The 21,908-nt window shown below is 41.5% G+C and overlaps 1 protein-coding gene across 1 annotated transcript; it reads left to right on the plus strand.

Annotated features, from left to right (window-relative positions):
- Positions 1-1,448: 1,448 nt before the first annotated feature.
- Positions 1,449-19,386, plus strand: PRKAB2 (protein kinase, AMP-activated, beta 2 non-catalytic subunit). The gene is made up of 9 exons (XM_011951262.1): positions 1,449-1,609; positions 1,870-2,048; positions 6,411-6,577; positions 7,396-7,489; positions 7,716-7,836; positions 12,158-12,291; positions 12,941-13,009; positions 15,062-17,241; positions 17,817-19,386. Exons 2-8 carry the CDS (start codon positions 1,893-1,895, stop codon positions 15,137-15,139), a joined length of 819 nt encoding a protein of 272 aa, XP_011806652.1. The 5' UTR covers positions 1,449-1,609; positions 1,870-1,892; the 3' UTR covers positions 15,140-17,241; positions 17,817-19,386.
- The last annotated feature ends 2,522 nt before the right edge of the window (positions 19,387-21,908 follow it).

A 21,908-nucleotide genomic window follows, 5' to 3' on the forward strand; every position in this document is an offset into this window, starting at 1 on the left:
AAATAGAGCTGCTCACTCAGAAAGGGTGGCCTATGTAACTTGGGGTTCCCCATCATTGGCCGTGTTTAAGCCTAAGTGGCATATCTTGTTAGAAATGGATTACAGTAAACAGTATTCCTGTATCCTTCATTCCACAAATGCAAAAGCCTGCTCTGTACAAGGTATATGCAGAATATGAAAAGGTATCAAATCTGGATCTGCTCTCTGCCAGCTGTCAAAGCATTGCTTCTCACACACGTTAATGTGATCTTGTTAAAATGCAGATTCTGAACCCTGGGGATGGGGCCTGATTCTACATTTCTAACAGGCTCCCAGGTGATGCCAACGCTGCTGGTCTGTGTAACACAGATAAACATTTCTAGTAGAGGAGACATGCAAATACGTATAATACAAAGGTAAGTACCTTAGGGATTCCACTAATTTTCATAAAAAACCTGGATCCCTCCCAACCCTGGGACTGTCTTTGCCCTTTTTATACCTTTAGGGTTCCTTCTGATGTTTTCGTTGTTGCTATCTTCCTTGAATTTTATTTCTTCTGAGGTTTCTCACTGCGTATGCTGTTTCTTAGCCTAGGAAAGCCTTTTCGTTATTCTCCTAAGACTAATATTTTACTAATTTGTCAAAGTGTAGCTCCTAAATACGCCATCTTGAATTCTTCCCTGCAACCCCAGTCGGGCTGACAGCTCCTTCCTTGTCGCTCCCCATTGAGCAGGTTTTTCTTGTGGGGGGGCGCGGGGGGGCGGGGGGACGGAGTGTCGCTTGGTCGCCAGGCTGGAGTGCAGTGGTGAGATCTCGGCTCACTGCATCCTCCACCTCCCGGGTTCAAGCGATTCTCCTGCCTCATCCTCCCCAGTAGCTGAGACTTCCGGCGCGCGCCACCACGCCCAGCTAATTTTTGTATTTTTAGTAGAGACCGGGTTTCAACTTGTTGGCCAGGATGGTCTTGATCTCCTGACCTCGTGATCCGCTCGCCTAGGCCTCCCAAAGTGCCGGGATTACAGACGTGACCCACCGCGCCCGGCCAGAACAGTTTTAACCTCCAGCAATGGCCACTGCTTCCTTCTGCCTGCAGTTGGAAGTCAGTTTCAGTTTTCTTATTCCCTATAAGGAACCCACCTCTCCCGTCGCCTAACACACAGATGCTGCCCAGAAAACGTGCTGGCGCACCTCAGGCGGGGTAGAAAGCCGCGCCGCTCCTCCCGGCACCGAGCGCCGAAGCCCAGGGAGGCGGCCTCCGAGTGTCCTGTGGGAACGTCCCTTCCGCCGGGTAGTCTCAGAGGCCCAGCGCTCCAATGATCCCGGGTGCAGTCTCCCCAGGCGGCACAGGCCCTGCCTGGCGCCCCCTCCTGGCGCTGGAGGCTGCGTGCGACTGCCCACCATCGAGGCGGCGGCGGCTAGAGAGGCCGGCGGGCCCGGGACGCCGAGGCTGCAGGCCGCAGGGAACGCGCACGGGGCCGACTCCGCGCCGCCGGCCTTGTAGCCATTTTAGGAGGAATCGCTGATCTCCTGCGAGGGGTGCGGCTTCAATTTCAATAACTTTATTGGTGGCCTGATCTGCAGAACAGTCATCACTTCAGTGGCCCCTGGAGGAGGGAGCGCATCGCCCGAGGTGACTGGGGTGGGGGCGCCTCTGGCAGTGAGCGCGGGGACGCGGGGGAGTCCCGACAGCGGGTTTCCTGACTAGGGGCAGCGAGGGCACCGGGGTATTTGCAGGCATTCCCGCAGGCCAGGAGGGAGAAGGCTCCGGGGCTTGGCTTCCCTGGGGCGGGGAAATCCCTTGCCCTGTCCCAAGGCGCATGGGCGGGGCCGGGGGGCGCCCCTGACGCGGCTGCTGAGGTGTTCCCAGCCCGGTGTGGTTCTCCGCGGTAGGTGGTCCCCGACAAGCTGCAGCCATGGGAAACACCACCAGCGACCGGGTGTCCGGGGAGCGCCACGGTGCCAAGGCTGCCCGCTCCGAGGGCGCAGGCGGTCATGCCCCGGGGAAGGAGCACAAGATCATGGTAGGCAGTACGGACGACCCCAGCGTGTTCAGCCTCCCCGACTCCAAGGTAAGCGTCCCACGCCCGCAGTTGGTGGCAGTACTGCAGCGGGTTGATTTCCGGGCTCCTCTTCCCTTTCTTGGTTCTTTTCTGCCGCGCCGAACCGGGCTATGGTTTTTTGAATTAAAAGGATTTTTCGGGGACAGAGGTGTTGGATGGTAATTCCTCTTGCAGTGCCGCCTCAAAATAGGATAAAGAGGCGGAGTTCTTGTTTTCCTGGTGTTCTGACTAATCTGTTGGCCACATTTTTAGGATGGGGACAATAGACATCCCCGATCCTTGGTTCTTCCTAACATGCACGAGTGGCTCTCCCCTATAGCGTTGCTGAATTTGTAGTTTGTTAGCCCCAGTGGACGACTTCAGAGGGTAGGTTGCACGAGTTGCTAACCATAGGTGGTAGTTTCTCACCTTTGCCCTGAGGTGGCTACATGAAATTCTTTTTCTGAAAATTTCTATGTATCAGTATCATTTTTGCCCTTCTAGCAGCTCTGCACTTGTGATCTTCCCTTTTGGCACGGCTGTAAGCAGCAACTACTTGCTTATTGAATACTTTCCCCTAGTCTTGGGGATCAATTAAGGACATCATTTGGTTGACTGCTTAATTTTTGTCCCATACTTTATAGTTGTGGCTGAGGCTGTGCCTCTTTCACGCCCCGCTGCTGCTCCGCAGGTGGAAGAGCCAGTGAGTCCACGACTTGTTTACTCCCCAGTAGTACTTCAAAATGTTGCGTGGCTAAAAAACGACAGCCCATAGCTGCCTTGAAGACCTTGCTCTCAATTCCAAGGACTTTCAGGAAGAGCCAACTTATTTTTTCACTCTGTAAGAAAGGACAGATGGAGCTGATAGCAGCGATTACCATTCTAATGTTTCTAATCGCTTTTAGAGTTGTCAGCATGAAATACAGGTAGTTTCTCCAGACTGACTGGATGAGATAGAAAAATGGAGGGCTTGAGGAGATTGGGGTGTGTTTGATGTTTCCTATCATTTTGTCACTTCCCAGGGAACTGGGGCTTTAGAGAGTGAATAGAGTATTATTTGTTATATTGATAGCACGTGGAATTTGGATTCCATGATTTATTTCCTTGAATCTCAATTGATAACATCATCACAGCCAGGCGCGGTGGCTCACGCCTTTATCCCAGCACTTTGGGAGGCCGAGGCCGTTGGATCATTTGAGGTCAGGAGTTCGAGACCAGCCTGACCAACATGGTGAAACGTCGTCTCTACTAAAAATACAAAAAAATTAGCTGGGCATGGTGGTGCATGCCTGTAGTCCCAGCTACTCGGGAGGCTGAGGCAGGAGAATCGCTTGAACCTGGGAGGCGGTGGTTGCAGTGAGTGGAGATCGAGTCACTGCACTCCAGCCTGGGCGACAGAGTGAGACTCTGTCTCAAAAGAAAAAAGAAAAAAAAAACCAACCAACCGTAATCACAGAGAAGTGAGAGTGATTAAAAGGAGCACTTATTGGGGTTTATTCTCCATTCTTATTTGGGCTATCTAGAAGCCATCTGAATTTACTTATTCAAAGCTTTCGAAAGATGATCTGCCTCATTATATTTTTACCCTTTTCCTACGCTGATGACTCAGGATTTAAATACAGTGTATTTGTTGAACTGTGACTGCAGTAATTGGTGTCCTGATTAAAAGCCAGGTTGCTCTGTCTGAACTGGGGCCTATTTTGTATTATTCTTATCTCTCACATCAGTCTTGGCATTTGTGAATTAAGAAACTTATTCATATAATTTTCAGATTGTCTGAAAATTAGTTCAGATAATTCCTAAGGTCTCATTTAAATCTAAAATTTTATAGTTCTCAATCTACCCTCTTTACTTCTAACCTCAACATTTTACTTAAACATCAAACTGTAGTTCTAATTGTTGTTTTGCCTCTTTTCCTGGTAGTTTTGCTGAGTAACTTGGAGTAAATAATCTTTCTGCTTGTCAGCCGCATTCATTCCTACTACAGAAATGTCATGTCATAAGTGGAAGGGCTTTCCTCCAAAGCTAGGCATATTAATAGTTTGTAGCTTTCAAATTCTAAACTGAAAATCCTGTCATAAAAGTAACTGATAGAAACAGTGGTAGGGGGGCCTGCTTTGCTTGAATGCCTGCCTTTTTCAGTGGACTAGTTCAGTGGTTCTCAATCCTGTTTGCACGTTAGAATCACCTCAGATTTCTTTAAATACTTTTTGGAAAATTTTAAACATTATCAAGGTAGGGGGAGACAATATAATGACATCTATATACATGCCACCCAGTTTGAAGAATGATCAGATCTTGAATGAACATATAACATCTATACTCCAGTCTAGTTATTTTGAAACAAATTCCCAGACGTTATATCAAATACTATTTTATCTGTAACATTTTAGGATGTACCTCTAAAGATGAGGGATTTTTGTTTATTTTAACATAATCACGGTATATCTGGGAAGCTTTTTTTCTTTATTTTAACATAATCCCAGTATTATCTAGAAAGGCTTTTTAAAAATAGATTCCCAGATCTTATATCAGAATCTGAGGGTTATTCTTAGGCATATGTCAAATTCTTGATTCTAACGCAGCCAGTTATGCCAGGGTGCATCGTTCTGATAATATGTAGTTTTCTCTGAAGTCAATTCCTTATGTGAAAGTCCTTTCAATTCTCTTTCTTTATTTACTTTGGATTATCCTGCTACTGATGTCTTATACTGTAGTTTTGAGGAATATCAAGAGAATGTATGGAGGGGAAACTATGTCAACCATTTTGAAAAGAAAGCCCAAATGAATAAGCTAGTCCTTTTTAATAATTTTAAAAAACCCCACATTATTCTATTTAGTAATATTTAGGCTTAATACTATACAGTCTTCTTCACCAAAGTCTCTTAAACCAGTCTAAAACAGGGGTCAGCAATCTTTCTGTAAAGGGCCAGATAGTAAACAGTTTAGACTTTGTAGACCGTACAGCCTCTGTTATAGCTACACAGTTCTGCCACTCTAGCATGTGAGCAGCTATAGACAATATAGGTAAGCAAGGCAGGTATTTTGGTTCACACCTCTAGTCTCAGCTTCTCTGGAAACTATGACTTGATCCCAGGAGTTCAAGGCTGCAGTGAGCTATGATCACACCACTTACTGCATTCCAGCCTGGGTGACAGAGCAAGGTCCTTTCTCAATCAAACAATCAATAAAATAATAGGTAAACAAATGGGTAGAGCTGTTTTCAAATAAAACTTGATAAAAGCATCTAGCTCACTGGCTGGCTGCCAGCTCTTGGTCCAAAGGATAGTAATGAAAAGAAACAGGAGTTACTGTTTTTACAATCTCACAAACCTCATTTAATAAGAGAGCTACTTTTGATAAAGGAAATTGTATTTTTGATCTCTTGCTCCTTGAGGTTCTAGAATTTTTATTCCTACTCCTGAAATAATTAGTATAAACCTGGGATAGGGGAGTAAGTAAGATTTCATAGCCACTTCTCAAGTTTTAAGAAATCAGTGATCTGATTTTTGAATTTTTAATGTTTCTTCTTTTTGTAACTTGTTAGCTGAAATAGAGTTTATGGATTACTTATAAACTAGAATTTTGATATCTCTAACTTCCATTACAACTGGTAATTGAGAACTATTCATATTTGCCTATAAAAGTATATGGCTGACTTAATTATTTTTTACAGAACCATACTTTGTTTTCATTTTTTTTTCTCTTAAAAAAGACTCAGTAGTGGGCCGGGCACGGTGGCTCACGCCTGTAATCCCAGCACTTAGGGAGGCCAAGGTGGGCGGGTCAGGAGGTCAGGAGATCGAGACTATCCTGGCTAACACAGTGAAACCCCATCTCTACTAAAAAATACAAAAAAATTAGCTAGGCGTGGTGGTGGGCGCCTGTAGTCCCAGCTGCTCGGGAGGCTGAGGCCTGAGAATGGCGTGAACCCGGGAGGCGGAGCTTGCAGTGAGCCGAGATCGCTCCACTGCACTCCAGCCTGGGTGACAGAGGAAGACTCTGTCTCAAAAAATAAAAAATAAAAAAATAAGAAAGACTCAGAAGCATATCATAATTGCCTGCCTATGAGTTAAACTAGTGGTAAGGAGTTACTTTTTTTCTTTTTCTTTTTAAAGGGAGAGTCTAAGGCTGTGAAAGGGTGAGTGATATAGGTAGACTCAAAAGTTAGGCTGTGATTTAGGCAGTGCTTGAGCATAGGCCATTTGACCATTTTTGGTCCTAGATGAGTTCTTTTTCTATAATTTGTTCAAACTCTGATTTAGTTGCTAATTTTGGGGTTTATATCCTTTGCCAAAGCCTAGCCCCCTTCTCTACTCTAGGAAGGAGAGTGACCTTTTTAGAATTCTTGGGTCACAGTTTATTCTAGGGATGACCTACTCCTTCTTACAGCTCCCTGGGGACAAAGAGTTTGTATCATGGCAGCAGGATTTGGAGGACTCCGTAAAGCCCACACAGCAGGCCCGGCCCACTGTTATCCGCTGGTCTGAAGGAGGCAAGGAGGTCTTCATCTCTGGGTCCTTCAACAATTGGAGCACCAAGATTCCACTGATTAAGAGGTGACAAGTATCTTGGTTGAATCTCAGGGTCCAGGAATAGAGACCTGATTTCTTTTCTCAGAAGAGAGACCCAGCTGGACTACTTTTCTCCACCTGCTAAGGACTCTCTCTAGAACATGCCCTTTTCTGTGGCCACTTAGTATATCTGTGGGATTTTTTTAACCTCATAGTGAGTCAGAGGTGTTTTATCCCTTAGAATTTCATTGCCTCAGAGGGATTCATAATAGCTTTGTGACTACATTCTTTAGGACTATGTCATACAAGTCCTGTCTATGCTTGTGGGAAGTCTTCTGTAACTGGCTGAGTCTTGTTGCTCTGACTTCTGCACTAAAGCAAAACACATTTTGAAGTTCTAGGTAGTCATGTTATTTGTTGCTTCCAAAGCAATAATGAATGATTTAACTGATTGTCAGAATGAGCCTTTATATGGTAGTTCATTTTCCAGAAAAGGTTCACCAAAACAAAGTACCTTGAGGCACTTCTGTATCCTGAACCTACCTATCTCATTTGCACTGGTGAGGAACTTGTTCTACTGAAGCAAAATAGTTACACTAAGGTGAACCATTTGAGGGGATTAATGTTTTTATTATTCTTTTCCAGATATTGGTTAAGAACTAACGTTGTTGGGAGGAGCTGGTAAATACATGTCCAAGATGATACAGAAAAGGAGAATGGGTTTATATGTTGTTTTTTACACCAGGGATACAAGGTTTAGGAATCTGGAAAATTATTCATATGATACTATGATTGCCATTTGTTTTTACATTCAATCTTCTAAAAGAAACTTGGCCTATTTGCCTTTCTTTTTTCTTCTGTAGCCATAATGACTTTGTTGCCATCCTGGACCTCCCTGAGGGAGAGCACCAATACAAGTTCTTTGTGGATGGACAGTGGGTTCATGATCCATCAGAGGTAAGGCCTTGATCTCCAAGGGTAACCACTGACTTAGCAGTCTCATTTTAGCTGTCATTTCTGTCAAGACTGATGGGCAACTGCTCCTCTACACTGGAGGATTTCTCTCTTGATAAAACGTGGAGGTGCTGAGTACAATCACATGTAAATTTTAGTAAAAAAAGGAAGGTTGGATGGGAGAGATAGATTTGAAAGATTCATTAATTCTTTGTATTCACTGTTTCAGCCTGTGGTTACCAGTCAGCTCGGCACAATTAACAATTTGATCCATGTCAAGAAATCTGATTTTGAGGTGTTCGATGCTTTAAAGCTAGATTCTATGGAAAGTTCTGAGACATCTTGTAGAGGTAATTTTGTAGTATTTACTCTCTCTTGCTGTGTCTTTCTTGTAATGTATGTTCCTTCCTAAAAGTTGTTTATGTGTGTGTGTGTATATATATATATATATATAGAGAGAGAGAGAGAGAGAGAGAAAGGGGGAGAGAGTAGGGGGCAGGGGGAGGCAAGAGAGAGAGAGAGAGAGATTTCTCCTATAAACATTTAAGTCTTTGCTTTGCAGCAAACATACACACACACACACACATTGTAACACAAGTCTCATGATACAATGTTTACCTTATTACATGTGATACACTCTATTTTCCATGTTAACTTTTATAACCACTAATGGGCTACAGCCTATAGTTTGAAAAGCTGTTTCTAGTAATATTTCAAGTTTCCCACTGACCTTTGATGATATTACCCAGCAGAGGAGATACATGTATGTAGTTTGTTCGGTATGCCCCATCTTAATCCTGCCAGTTTGAGAGCTCAGTTAGCAGTTTCATGATTTTATGAGGCCCAAAAAGTGTGGGGAAAAAAAAAGGTTTAAAAAAAAAAAAAAGAAAACCAACAGCCTAGGCAATATGGCAAGACCCATCTCTACAAAAAATTTTTAAAAATTAGCCGAGTGTAATGGCACAAGTCTGTGGGCCCAACAACTTGGGAGGCTGAGGCATGAGGATTACTTGAGCCCAGGAGGTTGAGGCTGCTATGAACTATGTTTGAGCCTCCACACTCCAGCCTGGGTAACAGAGTGAGATCCTGCCTCAAAAACAAGACAACCACTGCCCCCACCACCCCCTGACAATTCTGTTGTAGGTAATAGAAATTTTGTAAGTTTTTGGTTAAAAAAAAAAAAGCCTTTGGTAGTGGAAAAGATCTTTACACTTTTATTTCCTATAATATTATTTGATCCAAGGCCTTCACCTCTACTTACAATTGCTATAGTAACAGAGAATGTTTTGCTAACCACACTTGTAGTTATCATTTTGTTACTTTACAATAAGAGCTAAGACTATCTAAAGAATTGTGCACTGTATTCCCAGTGAGCACACTTCTCTCTAATGAGTTCAAAGCCTACCTCTGCTACTAACTAGTTTTGCCATCATGAACAAATGTCTCAACCTTTTTCATTCTGAGTTTCTTCACAGTAAAACCAGGGACTTACACTTTCAGTGATTCTCAGCTGAGGAAGCACAATACCTTAAGTGAAACATATTTGAATTTCAGGGGAGAAGGGTGGCTTTGCTGTTTCTAAAGGAAATTATTGCCTGGGCACAGTGGCTCAGGCCTGTAATCCCAGCCCTTTGGGAGGCCTAGGCGGGTGGATCACCTGAGGTCAGGAGCTCGAGACCAATATGGCTACCATGGTGAAACCCTGTCTCTACTAAAAATACAAATTAGCCAGGCGTGGTGATACACGCCTCTAGTCCTGGCTACTCAGGAGGTTGAGGCGGGAGAATCGCTTGAACCTGGGAGAGGGAGGTTGCAGTGAGCTGAGAAGGCGCCACTGTACTCCAGCCTGGGTGACAGAGTGAGACTTTGTCTCAAAAAAAAAGAAAAAAGCCTGGTGCAGTGGCTCATGCCTGTAATCCCAGCACTTTGGGAGGCTGAGGCGGGCGGATCACGAGGTCAGAAGATCAAGACCATCCTGGCTAACACGGTGAAACCCCCTCTCTACTAAAAAAATATGAAAAATTAGCCAGGCGTGGTGGCGGGTGCCTATAGTCCCAGCTACTCGGGAGGCTGAGGCAGGAGAATGGCCTGAACCCGGGAGGCTGTGCTTGCAGTGAGCCGAGATCGCGCCACTGCACTCCAGCCCGGGTGACAGAGTGAGACTCCTTCTCAAAAAAAAACAAACAAAAAAAAAGATTTATCAATAGTGTAATAATCTGTTGAGGAAAATTTTGAAAATGTTGTTTTCATCATATAAGCTCAGAAGGTTAAACTGGACATTATTTTTGACTGGTAGGACAATAATTTAAAAGGGTTTAAAAATGCCGATTTAGATTATGAGGATACTTGTGACTAATTTTTGTATTATATGATTCTGGCTAAGTAACCAGTAAATAATAGACATGTAATCATAATTATATAGAGAGAAAACTAACATACTTTTGATATTTCCCTCTTTCCCCTAATTTCCCAATCTATTGAGGTAATGCTTATAATCCATTTTTTACTAGGAATCTACAGATAATGGATTTTAGTCTGCCCTCATTTACTATCTAGTCATGTATGTAACTTTAGGCAAATAACCAATTTGTATTTATTTTTTTTCTGGTGAAAAGGCAATAAAAACTATTTTGTGCATTTCCCAAGGGTATTTTGTGGATCATGTAACGAAATAACAAAGCATAATACTTTGTAAAGTTTCAGGTTCCATATGTTTTAAAGATAGTATTTATTATCAGAGTATTCTACTTTTTTTCCTTTTGCCTTGTATGTGTTTTTTTATTTTTAATTGACACATAACAATCATACATATTTGTGAGATACAATGTGATGTTTCAATACATTTCATATGTGTAATGATCAAGTCAGGACAATTAGCATATTCATCATCTCAAACATTTGTCATTTCTTTGTGGTGATAACATTCAAAATCCTTTCTTCTAGCTATTTTATTTTGTTACATTATTGTTACCTATATTCACTCTACTGTGCAATAGAACACTGGAACTTAGTTCTTACAATGAATTTGGTGGCTCACGCCTGTAATCCTAGCACTTTGAGGGGCTGAAGTGGGAGGATCACTTGAGCCCAGGAGTTTGAGACCAGCCTGAACAACATAGTGAGGCCCTGTCTCTACAAAAAAATCAAAAAATTAGCTAGGCATGGTGGCATGTGCCTTTAGTACCAACTACTCTGAAGGCTGAGGTAAGAGGATCGCTTGAGCCCAGGAGGTCAAGGCTGTAGTGAGCCGTGATCAAGCCACTGCACTCCAGCCTGGGTGACAGAGTCAGACTCTGTCTCAAAAAAAAAAAAAAAATTTTTTTAAATAAAAGATATTATCATAATATATTTCTCTTCATTTTAGTATATTTCCTTCTATTCTTGTCTGCATACTTTTTTCATTTTTTTTGGAGGTGTAATTTATACATCATAAAATTAACTCTTAAATTGTACAACTCAGTAATTTTTAGTATACTCAGAGTTGTGTGATTATCACAACTATCTAATTCCAGAGTATTTTTATCACCTGCAGAATCAACCCTGTACCCATTAGCAGTCACATCTCATTCCCTCCTCCCCTCCGCCTCTGGCAACCACAAATCTTGCTGTCTTAAGGATTTGCCTGTTCTGGACTTTTCATATCAGTGGAATCCTACAAATTGTGGTCTTTTGTGACTTGCTTCTTAGCATCGTGTTTTCAGGGTTCATCCATCTTGTAACCATGTATCAGTACTTTGCTCTTTTTTATGGCTGAATAAGAGCCCATTGTATGGACATACTCTGTTTATCCATTCATTAGTTAATAGACATCTTGATTGTTTCTACTTTTTGGCTATTATAAATAATGCTACTATGAACATACAAGTTTTTGTGTAGACATATGTTTTCATTTCTTTTGGGTATATACCCAGTGTATAATTGCTGGGTCATGTAGTAACTTTATGTTTAACTATTTGAGGAACTGCCAAACTGTTTTCCAAAGTGGCGGGACTACTTTACATTCCCTCTAGCAGTGGGAATAGTGTGAGCATTCCAATTTCTCCATTCCTTTGTTGACACTTGTTACTGTCTATCTGTTTGATTTTAGCTGTCCTAGTGAGTATGAAATGGTAGCTTATTATGGTTTTGATTTGCATTTCCTTAATGACAGTTACATACATTTTGTCCTTATTGTTGCAATCATTATTGTATTGGTAGTCTTAGGGGTTTATAAACTTGTTGTTTGGCTGGGAAAAAAAATCTAATCTTTTCCCATTGTTTGAAAGTTACAAGGCATCTTCACATCCATTATCTAATTTGATTTCCTCAAAAACATCATGAAATAGGACAAATATTATTTTTATTTTATGAAGAAACTGACCATTATGGAGGGATTCTTCCAAGGTCCTACAACTGATAAATGTAATAGCTCTTCCTTGAGCCTGGGTCTTTGAGTCTTTATCTCTCTTTATCTCCCAAATCATGTTGCCATGTTGAGGAGCTTCATGGTTTATGTCCAGGGGACTCGGATTTTTTCTCTGGTTACCTTACAGCTGTAGATCCCACAGGTCACAAGTTTGTGATCCAGGACTTCTACTATATTTAATGTTAGCTGCCATGTATTGATAACTTTTTCCATGCATTCTTGCTAATTCTCCAACTCTTTCTCATATTTGTATAAATATCTTTCAGACCTTTCCAGCTCACCCCCAGGGCCTTATGGTCAAGAAATGTATGTGTTTCGATCTGAGGAAAGATTCAAATCCCCACCCATCCTTCCTCCTCATCTACTGCAAGTTATTCTTAACAAAGACACTAATATTTCTGTGAGTATCCTCAGTATTACTGGGGCATCTGGGAGTGTCTAGGACCATTTGGACCAAAGTTCAGTGATCCTGGAGGTTAGGATGATTACAGAGGTGTGTTGAGATTACAAGTCATACACATATCAGTAACATTACAGATTGCCTTTTTCCAGTGCTGAGTCACAGCTGCTTCAGCCACTCATATAAAAAAATCGTAGTTGTCTCCTCATCGTTATAAAATCAGGATCAGAGCTATGGACTTCTGTTTGAGCACAGCATGAAGGAGTAGTTATCATTTGGGGATGTACAAAAGAATTATAAAAGTTTTTTTGTATATAATTTATGTCTCTATTCAATCTACTTGATTCCTACTATGATTATTTTTGCCTTGTAACACAACTCTTCCTTGTGTGTTGTGGGCAAGATTTTCATTTTAACTCTCTTAAGGAAGATTAGTAGATGCTGAGGTGTAAGAGTTCTGCCCTGGACTGATAATTTTTCTAATTTTCTGTAATAGGATTTTATGATTGATACATACTGGAGTAGGTACATTATTGAAAAGAGATAGCGCATTCTAGTTTAAGTTTCTCAAAGAGCTCTGAGGAAGAGTAAGCTGTTTGGTTTGTCTGTGCCTTAATTTCATTTAGTAATTTTTTTCTCTCTCTCTTAGTGTGACCCAGCCTTACTCCCTGAGCCCAACCATGTTATGCTGAACCATCTCTATGCATTGTCCATTAAGGTGAGTGGTGGCCCTGGCTCTTCACAGAGCTCCCCGGAATGAGAGGTCGAGGGTAACATATGTTCTCAGTGGTTACTTTCTCTGCTATTTCATTGAAGCTGAAACTGGCAGTAATGATCAAATTATAGAAGAACTGTCTTTTTTTAACTAATAGGTTGTTGGTTTTGAAATCTCAGTCTCTGTGTTCTGGCTGGCTGAATTGCCTTCTGATAGGACTTTTTTGCTGCCCAGTTATTTTTTGGGTGGCTAGAGTCTTTCCACCAGCTATTTATTTAAGTTTGAGTTCATGGCATAGGATTTATTCTGCAGAAAAAGTAGGTTTAGCTTCCAGTTCAAAGAATGCTTTAATGTGATATTAAGGCTTTCACTTTTTTGAAGGTGGAATTGAGCTACTTTCAGGTGCCTCATTCATATATACTCAGGTGCTTGCATCTCTTCTATACACGAGTTAAAGGAGAGATGTGACCAGATTTGCCCTGTCTCTTCAACTCTAGAGTCCTCCTTGGTTTTTCTGCTGCTTTAGAGTCTGGGTTGAAAATAGCCATTCTGTTCTGTCATGTTGTGTCTTTGTGGTTTGGCTATTGGAATAAAGTTATATAGCTCTGTGATTATCAAACCAGGCTGATTATCATCAGAGTCTCCTGGAGGAGATTGTAAAAATACAGATTCAGCAGTTCCATTCCTAGAGATTCTGAATAAGTGCATCTAGGATGGGCCCTATAGTTTTTTTAAGCTGCTTTTACTTGGATATATAGCTGGATTTGGGAAATCACTGATACAGCTAACAAATTATGTGGTACAATATAACACTTAAAAATATATTATTGAATTTAATTTTTATAATAACCTGGTAAGTATTATTTTTAACCCCTGTTTTATAGATAAAGAAACTAAGGCTCAGAGAAGGTCAAATTGCCAGTAAGTACCAGAGACAGGACTGCTGAGGTCCAATCCTCCTATGCTAACTTCATATTCTTTCCTATATTATCATTATGCCAGGTCTTTCCAAGTAGATTTTTCTCATTTCCACAAAACCTGTGGAAGTGTAAAAGTGAATTTTTTACCTGCCTTGCTTCTGTCGTATTTAGGCTTTGTGTCAACTCTGGAGTGTTAACGCGAGAAGCATTCATGGTGGATAATACCATATGGGGGAAGGTAGAAGGATACACTTGTTCTTAATGGGATTTGCTTAGGTTCTTTGGTATCTGATGGATTTTTGCCTCCTGTAACTGCTCGTTGGGTGTCATTTAATTTACCTAGGCTTGCCATCTCCTCCTGTGGTACATCTGTAGTCTGCAACACAGCCTGGGAAATGGTGCCTCTTGCTCTCTTCTTACTGGTTCTGACTCAGGTGAAGGTGTTGGTTGTTGTGGCTCAGCTTGGTTCAGACCCATTCCTGATTCTCTCAGATTGTTTAGGCGGTTTGGAATTGATCCATTGGATTGGGTGTCTTTCTGAAGAGGATTTTGGCATCTACTTTGTTCAAGGATGGAGAGGGATTCCTAGGTTCCCTCTAAATCAGAGAGATCTTTTTGAATTCATCCCTGGCATTAAATGGAAATTAGACCTGCTTTGGGACTTGGAGATAGTTTTTCAGAAGGATTGTTTCTTTTTTTCTCATTGTCTTTAAGACTTTCTTCTAGAAATGGATGCCAGAATATTTCTTTCTTTTTTTTTTCCTTGCTAGTTTTAGGCCCAATATTAGAATTTAAAGTAGGGAAGGGAGCAAGGTAGGAGACTAATATTTCTTCAGCACTTTTATGTGTCAGAAACTATGTCAGATATTCTCATGTAATCATCAGAGCCACCTTAATGGTAGGTGTTATCTTTTGTAATGATGAGATAAAAAGACTTGGACACACTAAGTAGATTACCCAAGGCCACAAGTAGAATGATAACGGGAGTCAGAATTGGAACTAAAACTTATCTGACCTCCTTCTCTTACATCAAACTATCTCTGTTAAAAGTGAGTGACTGAAGGACTGATGACTGGGAAGAGCTACCTACTGTCTGAACTGATGAATTAGCTGCGTATGTTTCTTTTCCTTGCAGGACAGTGTGATGGTCCTTAGTGCAACCCATCGCTACAAGAAGAAGTATGTTACTACTCTGCTATACAAGCCCATCTGAAGGGATCCCTTCTTGCCTCCAAGGATTCAGGAGAAGCATCTCCCTTGCCTTTCTGGACTGAACCAGTCTTACCTGAGACTGGAAGGCTGATTTGCTTTGAGGCTGATATGTGTGTTTCAGAGCCTCTGAGTAGGATGCTCTGCTTTTGCATTTGATTGCAGATGAGAGCTTTATGAGTTCACGGAATTTATTTTAAGAAAAAAATATATACATATGAGAAGAAGGTAAATGGAAGCCTCCTAGCCCCAGCTAGAAGTATTATTTCTGCCTATAGGTTTTCACCAAGACCTGTTTGGGGGCGCTGCAGGAATAACTATATAGGAAGCTTTTTCCTAAAACGAAAGAACAGCAAACTCTTAGGATCCTTGTTGGGCAGAGATTCTATCACTGCTACCTTGGCTCTCCAAGGAATGGGCTTGTGCTAGACCGCTGCCCTACTTAACAGCTGCCTCATTGCAAGGGCAGCTTTTCTTGCATGGGTTCTCTATATTCCCAGAGTATGTGGCACAATGTGTGTTGTTTATATGATACCAGATGCCCCACAAGAACCCGTTTTCCTCTCATTTCACATTCTTCCTTTAATAGCGTCCTTCAGATCCCACACCTGACCCCTCTCTAACACAAAACTCACTGGGTAAGTGACTGAAAAGTTTTGTGACACCTGATCCACCCCAGATACTAAGACTGTCAGAAGGTCCCTTTTTAGCCCAGCACAGGCACAGGCCACTTTGTCGTGTTTGTTTTAACTTCTAAAGGAAATATGTCTCAGCATTGTAAGAAGCAGAATGCAGAACATCTACTTTTTTGTTTTAGTTTGGTGCCAAGGCTCAGGCTGTATTGGCAAATTCCTGAAAGTTTTCACACTTTGCCTGGCCCTGCTTCTGTCTTTTCTCTCTCAGCAAACAGTTCTGAAGGTAGGAGTGGAACCAGGGAGTACTTTCATGTCTTTCATCCTTGAAAGATTTTTATGTGCCTGCATTTTTTTTTTAATTAAAAAAATGCCTTTTCATTGGTCTTAAGAGACTGCATTGGAGAATTTCAGGCTTTTGATAAATGCTTCTTCAGATTTTCTTCTCTAGTCTAGCGTTCCACATTCTTAGATCAATATGGCCAACCCTGTACACATCACTACACTAAACATTGCTCTAGATAAACTGCTCAAGTTCATTTAATTCATTTGATGCACCTAAAAGGTTCCCTCATTTTAAAGATTGTTAGGCCAAGAAGCAAGAAAGTATTCCTAGCATTCCCAACCATGAAAAGTATAGTTCTTTGCACCAAGTGTTAACAAAATCATTTTGTTCTCCTGCCTCTTCTTTTTAAAGGGTTTGATGATTAAATGGGGTCATTGAATTCCATTTGTGAGCTGAAAAGTATTCAATCCACTTTTGGGGTTCAGAGATAAAACATTTTTTCCCAAGTAGCTGGGGCCCTTCCATTTTACAGATAAGTAAAATAAAGGAGGCTAAACTATTGATGAATGAGAGACTCCCTGACTGCTCAGATGAGCCTAGCCACACTGAAAGGGCACCTACAGGTCAGTTTAGCTACCTCCTGTCTTTCCCATGCAAAGCTGACAACGCAGTTATCTTCGGACTTGTAGACCTCTTGGATTCCAGGTGTGATGGAGTAAAGTATGGGATTGTTGTTTTGCTGGGGTGCAAATAACTAAATGCTTTGGTGGTTAATTGCTAAGAGTAAATACTACTTTAACCATCCAAGGCTACCTTCTGCAGCAAAAGGCTTTTGTGGAGAACCTTTTAAGTTCCCAACCACTTTTTGAATGGTGTGCCATTTAAAAATCCAGGCCAGATCCTATTATAACCAACTCTCAGGATTTACAGTCTTCAGTTGTACTAGAATTTTGTTTTTATCCAATACTCATTAAATAAGTGGGCCACTTAGGAGGATTCAAAATCTTGGTTGTTACATGAAGTTTATTATATTCATATTTCTTGTCAACAGTATTGAAACGTAATATCTATGTGTTCGTGTATGAAAATTTTTACTCCACACAGTAGAGTGGGGCAGGAAAAGAGATCTCTTCAATTTCTCTCAGGCCTGAGGCTTTTGTGAAATGGGTCTGCCCCCAGTGACAGTAGGTTTTTTTTTTTTTTAGACGGAGTCTCGCTCTGTCGCCCAGGCTGGAGTGCAGTGGCCAGATCTCAGCTCACTGCAAGTTCTGCCTCCAGGGTTTACGCCATTCTCCTGCCTCAGCCTCCTGAGTAGCTGGGACTACAGGCGCCCGCCACCTCGCCCGGCTAGTTTTTTTGTATTTTTTTAGTAGAGACGGGGTTTCACCATGTTAGCCAGAATGGTCTCGATCTCCTGACCTCGTGATCTGCCCGTCTCAGCCTCCCAAAGTGCTGGGATTACAGGCTTGAGCCACTGCGCCCGGCCGACAGTAGGTTTTTTTAGATATTGTTTTGAGATGGAGTCTCACTCTGTCGTCCAGGCTAAAGTGCAGTGGCGCGATCTCGGCTCACTGCAAGCTCCACCTCCCGGGTTCATGCCATTCTCCTGCCTCAGTCTCCCAAGTAGCTGGGACTACAGGTACCCGCCACCACGCCCAGCTAATTTTTTGTATTTTTAGTAGAGACGGGGTTTCACCATGTTAGCCAGGATGGTCTCGATCTCTTGACCTTGTGATCCGCCCACCTCGGCCTCCCGACAGTAGATTTTGATGCTAGTAACCTTCAGATCTTTCTATCTGAAAATGTGCAGAGAGTGTCAGTTTCCCAAGTTCTGAGGTAACTCTCAGCCAGATGTGAAATGGGAGCCCACCAGCTGGTATAGAAGGGAATGGGTAGGAGGCACTGGGTGCTGACTCATTCAGCACTGGGTGCTGTCCCTTTTCTATACTGCTAATACATCCCATGGTTTTGAGAAGCCTTATCTCAGTCTATTTGGAAGAGAGGGAGGAAGAGAAGGAAGTAACCCAAAGTACTACTCATTTGTCCTTGTGTGCTGATTAGTTAAAGGGATAATTAATTTTATGCTGAGGAGAGTTTGACAGATTTTGAAAACGAGTAAAGGCAAAAACATTTTTTTAGCGTTTATTTTGCCTGTTGGAATTTTACAGAGTCAAAGTAGGCAAAATAAGAAAATAGCTCTTCATGAGGGCTGACCCTTAAAGAACTGCAACATAGTTTTGGAATTGTGGGGAAGAGAAGAGTCACTGAGCTGAGGAGTAATAATAGGAGAATAAAGTCTTGAGTAACTTAGGACTGAAAATGTCCTCTTTTAAAAAGAAATTAAATCAGACACCACATGGTGGTGTCCTTGGATCTCACTGTACAGAATTAGCAGTGTATAACCATCTTCCCTTTGCATCGTATTCCAATTCTCTCCTCTTTCCTTTCCATTCTGCTTTAAGCTCATTTGTCAGGCATACTTTACCAGAGTGTCAGACATTACGTAAAACACATATGTTAGCCATGCTGCTGGTATAGAAAAATTCCACACCATGATTGTTAGCCTTCTTTAAGCTTGAAATTGAATGGGATTTAACCATTCTAGGCAACACCCCTGAAGGGCATACCTAACCTCAATAATGTTGGCTTTTTAAACGTATGCTTGTATGGTAGAGAAACTTTGTAAAAGAAGAATCCAGGAGAAGTTTGTGAGGATCCTACAAACCCAGGCCCACTTACTTTGCTCCAATTCTTTCTAGTCTCTTGTAGATCTAATGGGTCTGGAATAAAAACTTTGAAAAGAATTAATATTCCATGTATGCTGCTGAAATGAAGTTAAGTTGGGAAAGAAGTGATACCTCTAGACTGGGTTTATATTAATCTGTGATATAAATGAAGAAGACATACTAATAGAACTCCCTGCTTTTAATTGGGGAAATAGGGCTTTAATAATTTTGACCTCAACTAAAAATGATATGCAATAGTCTATGTTTGTGTGTGTTTGAAATACATTCTGTTCTCAGAGATTTCCACATTCTCACGTTCTAGTGATTTGGGGTGTGGGCTTAATAGCAGATGTACAGTGTATTCCTGCATAATTCTGATTCACCCTTAAAGCCCAGTTCTTGCTGTCTTCTACCAGGGGTTGCTGACTCCAGTTACCCATGGAATGCGGGACCTGGGAGGGGTAGCAATTAGGGTCTTTCAGAACTCTTTGGATCTTAGCATTTGTCTCTCCTTAAGTGCCAGTCACAATTGGATATGGAAGGACTGTGATTTCTGCAATGAACCCAAACTTTTAGAGTAAAAAGCCAAATCTTTTTTAAATTATAAGAAAGAAGGGAAAAAAGAGAAAAACTCAAGTCTATTACTTGCAGTAGCTACATTACAGTAATTACAGAACACATGACAATTCTTAGCAATGGAATCCCTCTAGGATTCTAGTTTGGGCTTTGTCTGGATTTGCTTTTCTCAATTGTGCTTTGAAGTGAATAAGCTTTGTTATAAATTACTTTTTTATTAGTTCCAATATTAGTTGGAGTTAACTTGAATTGTATGTAGCACAGCACTTTTGCAGTGAGATTGGTGTGAAATACTAAACACTATGGATTTTGTAGGTGTCAGGTTAAATCATCAAGGGATACCTACATTAAGTAATATATTAGGTATTGATGATCTTACTTCTTTTCTGTTCCCCTCTACAAAACACTTACCTAACCCAGCTTGTGGTTTTAGGACAGCCAAAGCTCACTGTGGTTGGTTAGTCCTAATCGCTACACAGGTTTCATATATGAGACTTGTTTGAATTTTGGTAAATTGGAGCATGTTGGTTGATGTTACACAACAGCGTTTCAAATGAGTGCAGCTCTGTGTCAGAAAGGAGAGATAAGACTAATTTGAAGGGAATTCAATATGTGAGTCCTCTTTTTAATGGTGCTTTTTGTAACCTTTAATGCTGAGGTACAGAGCTGCTTTTCAATATTTCATAAAGGAGTGGCAGACAAGAGTGGATTTTAAAGCTGTTCTTCAAACGTAATTTGTCACTGGACTCTGACACACCTGGAAATTATATGATATGACACATACAGAAATGTGGGTTTTTTCCATAAAACTTTAATAAAAGTATTATACAGCAATAATATTTGAGTTATTGATTGATGACTGATTATATTATCAAGGTCTGTTTGCCTTGGTGTCTCAGGGCCTAAAGAATGTAAACTGCAAGACAACACATTTGAAAGAGAGGAGTCATGGGGTAGGGGACACAAATGAAGTCCTTCTACCTATCACTTTTTCTCTTTTTATTTCAGGCTATGCCAACATTAACTATAGGAACGCAGACTTCGTGGTTTGTTTTTCAGCATTTTCTCTGCTGGCTGTACATTTAGCTATCATCCTGTACTGGATTAGCTGAGCTCTGATCAGACCAATGATTCTCATCCCTGCCTGCACATTCATAACACCTATGGAGACTATAAACATTGATGGTCAATCCATTTCCACCCTAGTTAAATGGAAATCTCTGATATGGGGTCCGGGTATCTGTATTTTTAAGTTCCCCCAGATAATGCTAATAGACATCTAGGATTGAGGACCACTATCCTGGGACCCTTCCTAATTCTCTTTCTCTGTCAGATTATATGCTTCATTATATATGAAAACATTATATACTTTATTCTGACAGCAGATCGTTCACCTCGGATGGCCTTGTTCAGGGACATGATTATAATTTCTGTTTTCTGTTCCATCATTTCACAAGGTTTCTACATAGCTGCCCTCCAGACTTCCTTTTCCTAAAACAACCAAGCTGTTGTATTTTTGGAGCTCTAAAGAGTCAACTGAGTTGAACTAAGGGAGAAAAGAGACTGACAATGTGGAGCGTGAGAAGAATAGGGGAGTTGCTGAGGGGGAGTGGAAATGCAAGACAGAAGGACATGAAAGGAAGACCTGTGACAGTAGAAATCAACTAGAACAGTTCACCTCAAACCTCAATAGCAGGTCCAGAGATTGCCTCCAGGCTAGAGGTAAAAAGTGGGATATGGCATGAACTCAGCCTCTGGAAGAATGGTCTCCTAAACATGTACCCCAGTCACTGAAAACAAAACAGCACCAGAATTTCACCAGGGTCCAAACTTGCACTGACGTGCTTTCTAAAGCGTTTATTTCTGGCTCACTTGGCTTGGAGTCTTGTAGTATCCCTTCCAAAGACCTCCTTCTTCGGAACTGTATTGACAATTAACCGTGACACAGGTGATTTGGGCACATCATGAGTCTCTTCCTCTCCCTACTCCTTTGTCCTCTGTGGTCACTCTTCATCCAGAATCACATATGCAGGTCTGGAGTACCACGCCCCTTTCTCTAACCCATTTCTTGGCTCCAGGGCACGTACATTGACTGAAGACGAACGGCTCTATGCTCTCCTGGCAGTTAGCATTCTCTCAGCACTTAGCTGTGCTCCAGAGGAGGCTTGAGAGTTCTCCCTTTTTATTGACTTCCTAAGTAGAAAGGCAAAGTTCTTTGTCAGAAGTTAGAAGGTTTAAGGTCTGTATGCCGGGTGATATTTTATTTTATTCTATTTTAATTTCAAATGTATTTATAATATACCAGAATGTTGAAAAGGTAGAGAGCTTAGGGTTTTTTTTTCTTTTTTTCTTTTTATTGTTTTCTTTTTTATTATACTTTAAGTTCTAGGGTACATGTGCACAACGTGCAGGTTTGTTATATACGTATACATGTGGCATGTTGGTGTGCTGCACCCATCAACTCGTCATTTACATCAGGTATAACTCCCAATGCCATCCCTCCCCCCTCCCCACGATAGGCCCCGGTGTGTGATGTTCCCCTTCCTGTGTCCA

Source organism: Colobus angolensis, unplaced genomic scaffold (genome assembly GCF_000951035.1).
Source record: "Colobus angolensis palliatus isolate OR3802 unplaced genomic scaffold, Cang.pa_1.0 Scaffold317, whole genome shotgun sequence".
Taxonomy (NCBI): domain Eukaryota; kingdom Metazoa; phylum Chordata; class Mammalia; order Primates; family Cercopithecidae; genus Colobus; species Colobus angolensis.

Coding starts and splice junctions, on each gene's coding strand:
- PRKAB2 (XM_011951262.1), top strand. CDS start 1,893: ATGGGAAACACCACCAGCGACCGGGTGTCCGGGGAGCGCCACGGTGCC. Junction 7,837..12,157: donor TTCTGAGACATCTTGTAGAG/GTAATTTTGTAG, acceptor AATATCTTTCAG/ACCTTTCCAGCTCACCCCCA. Junction 13,010..15,061: donor TCTATGCATTGTCCATTAAG/GTGAGTGGTGGC, acceptor TTTTCCTTGCAG/GACAGTGTGATGGTCCTTAG.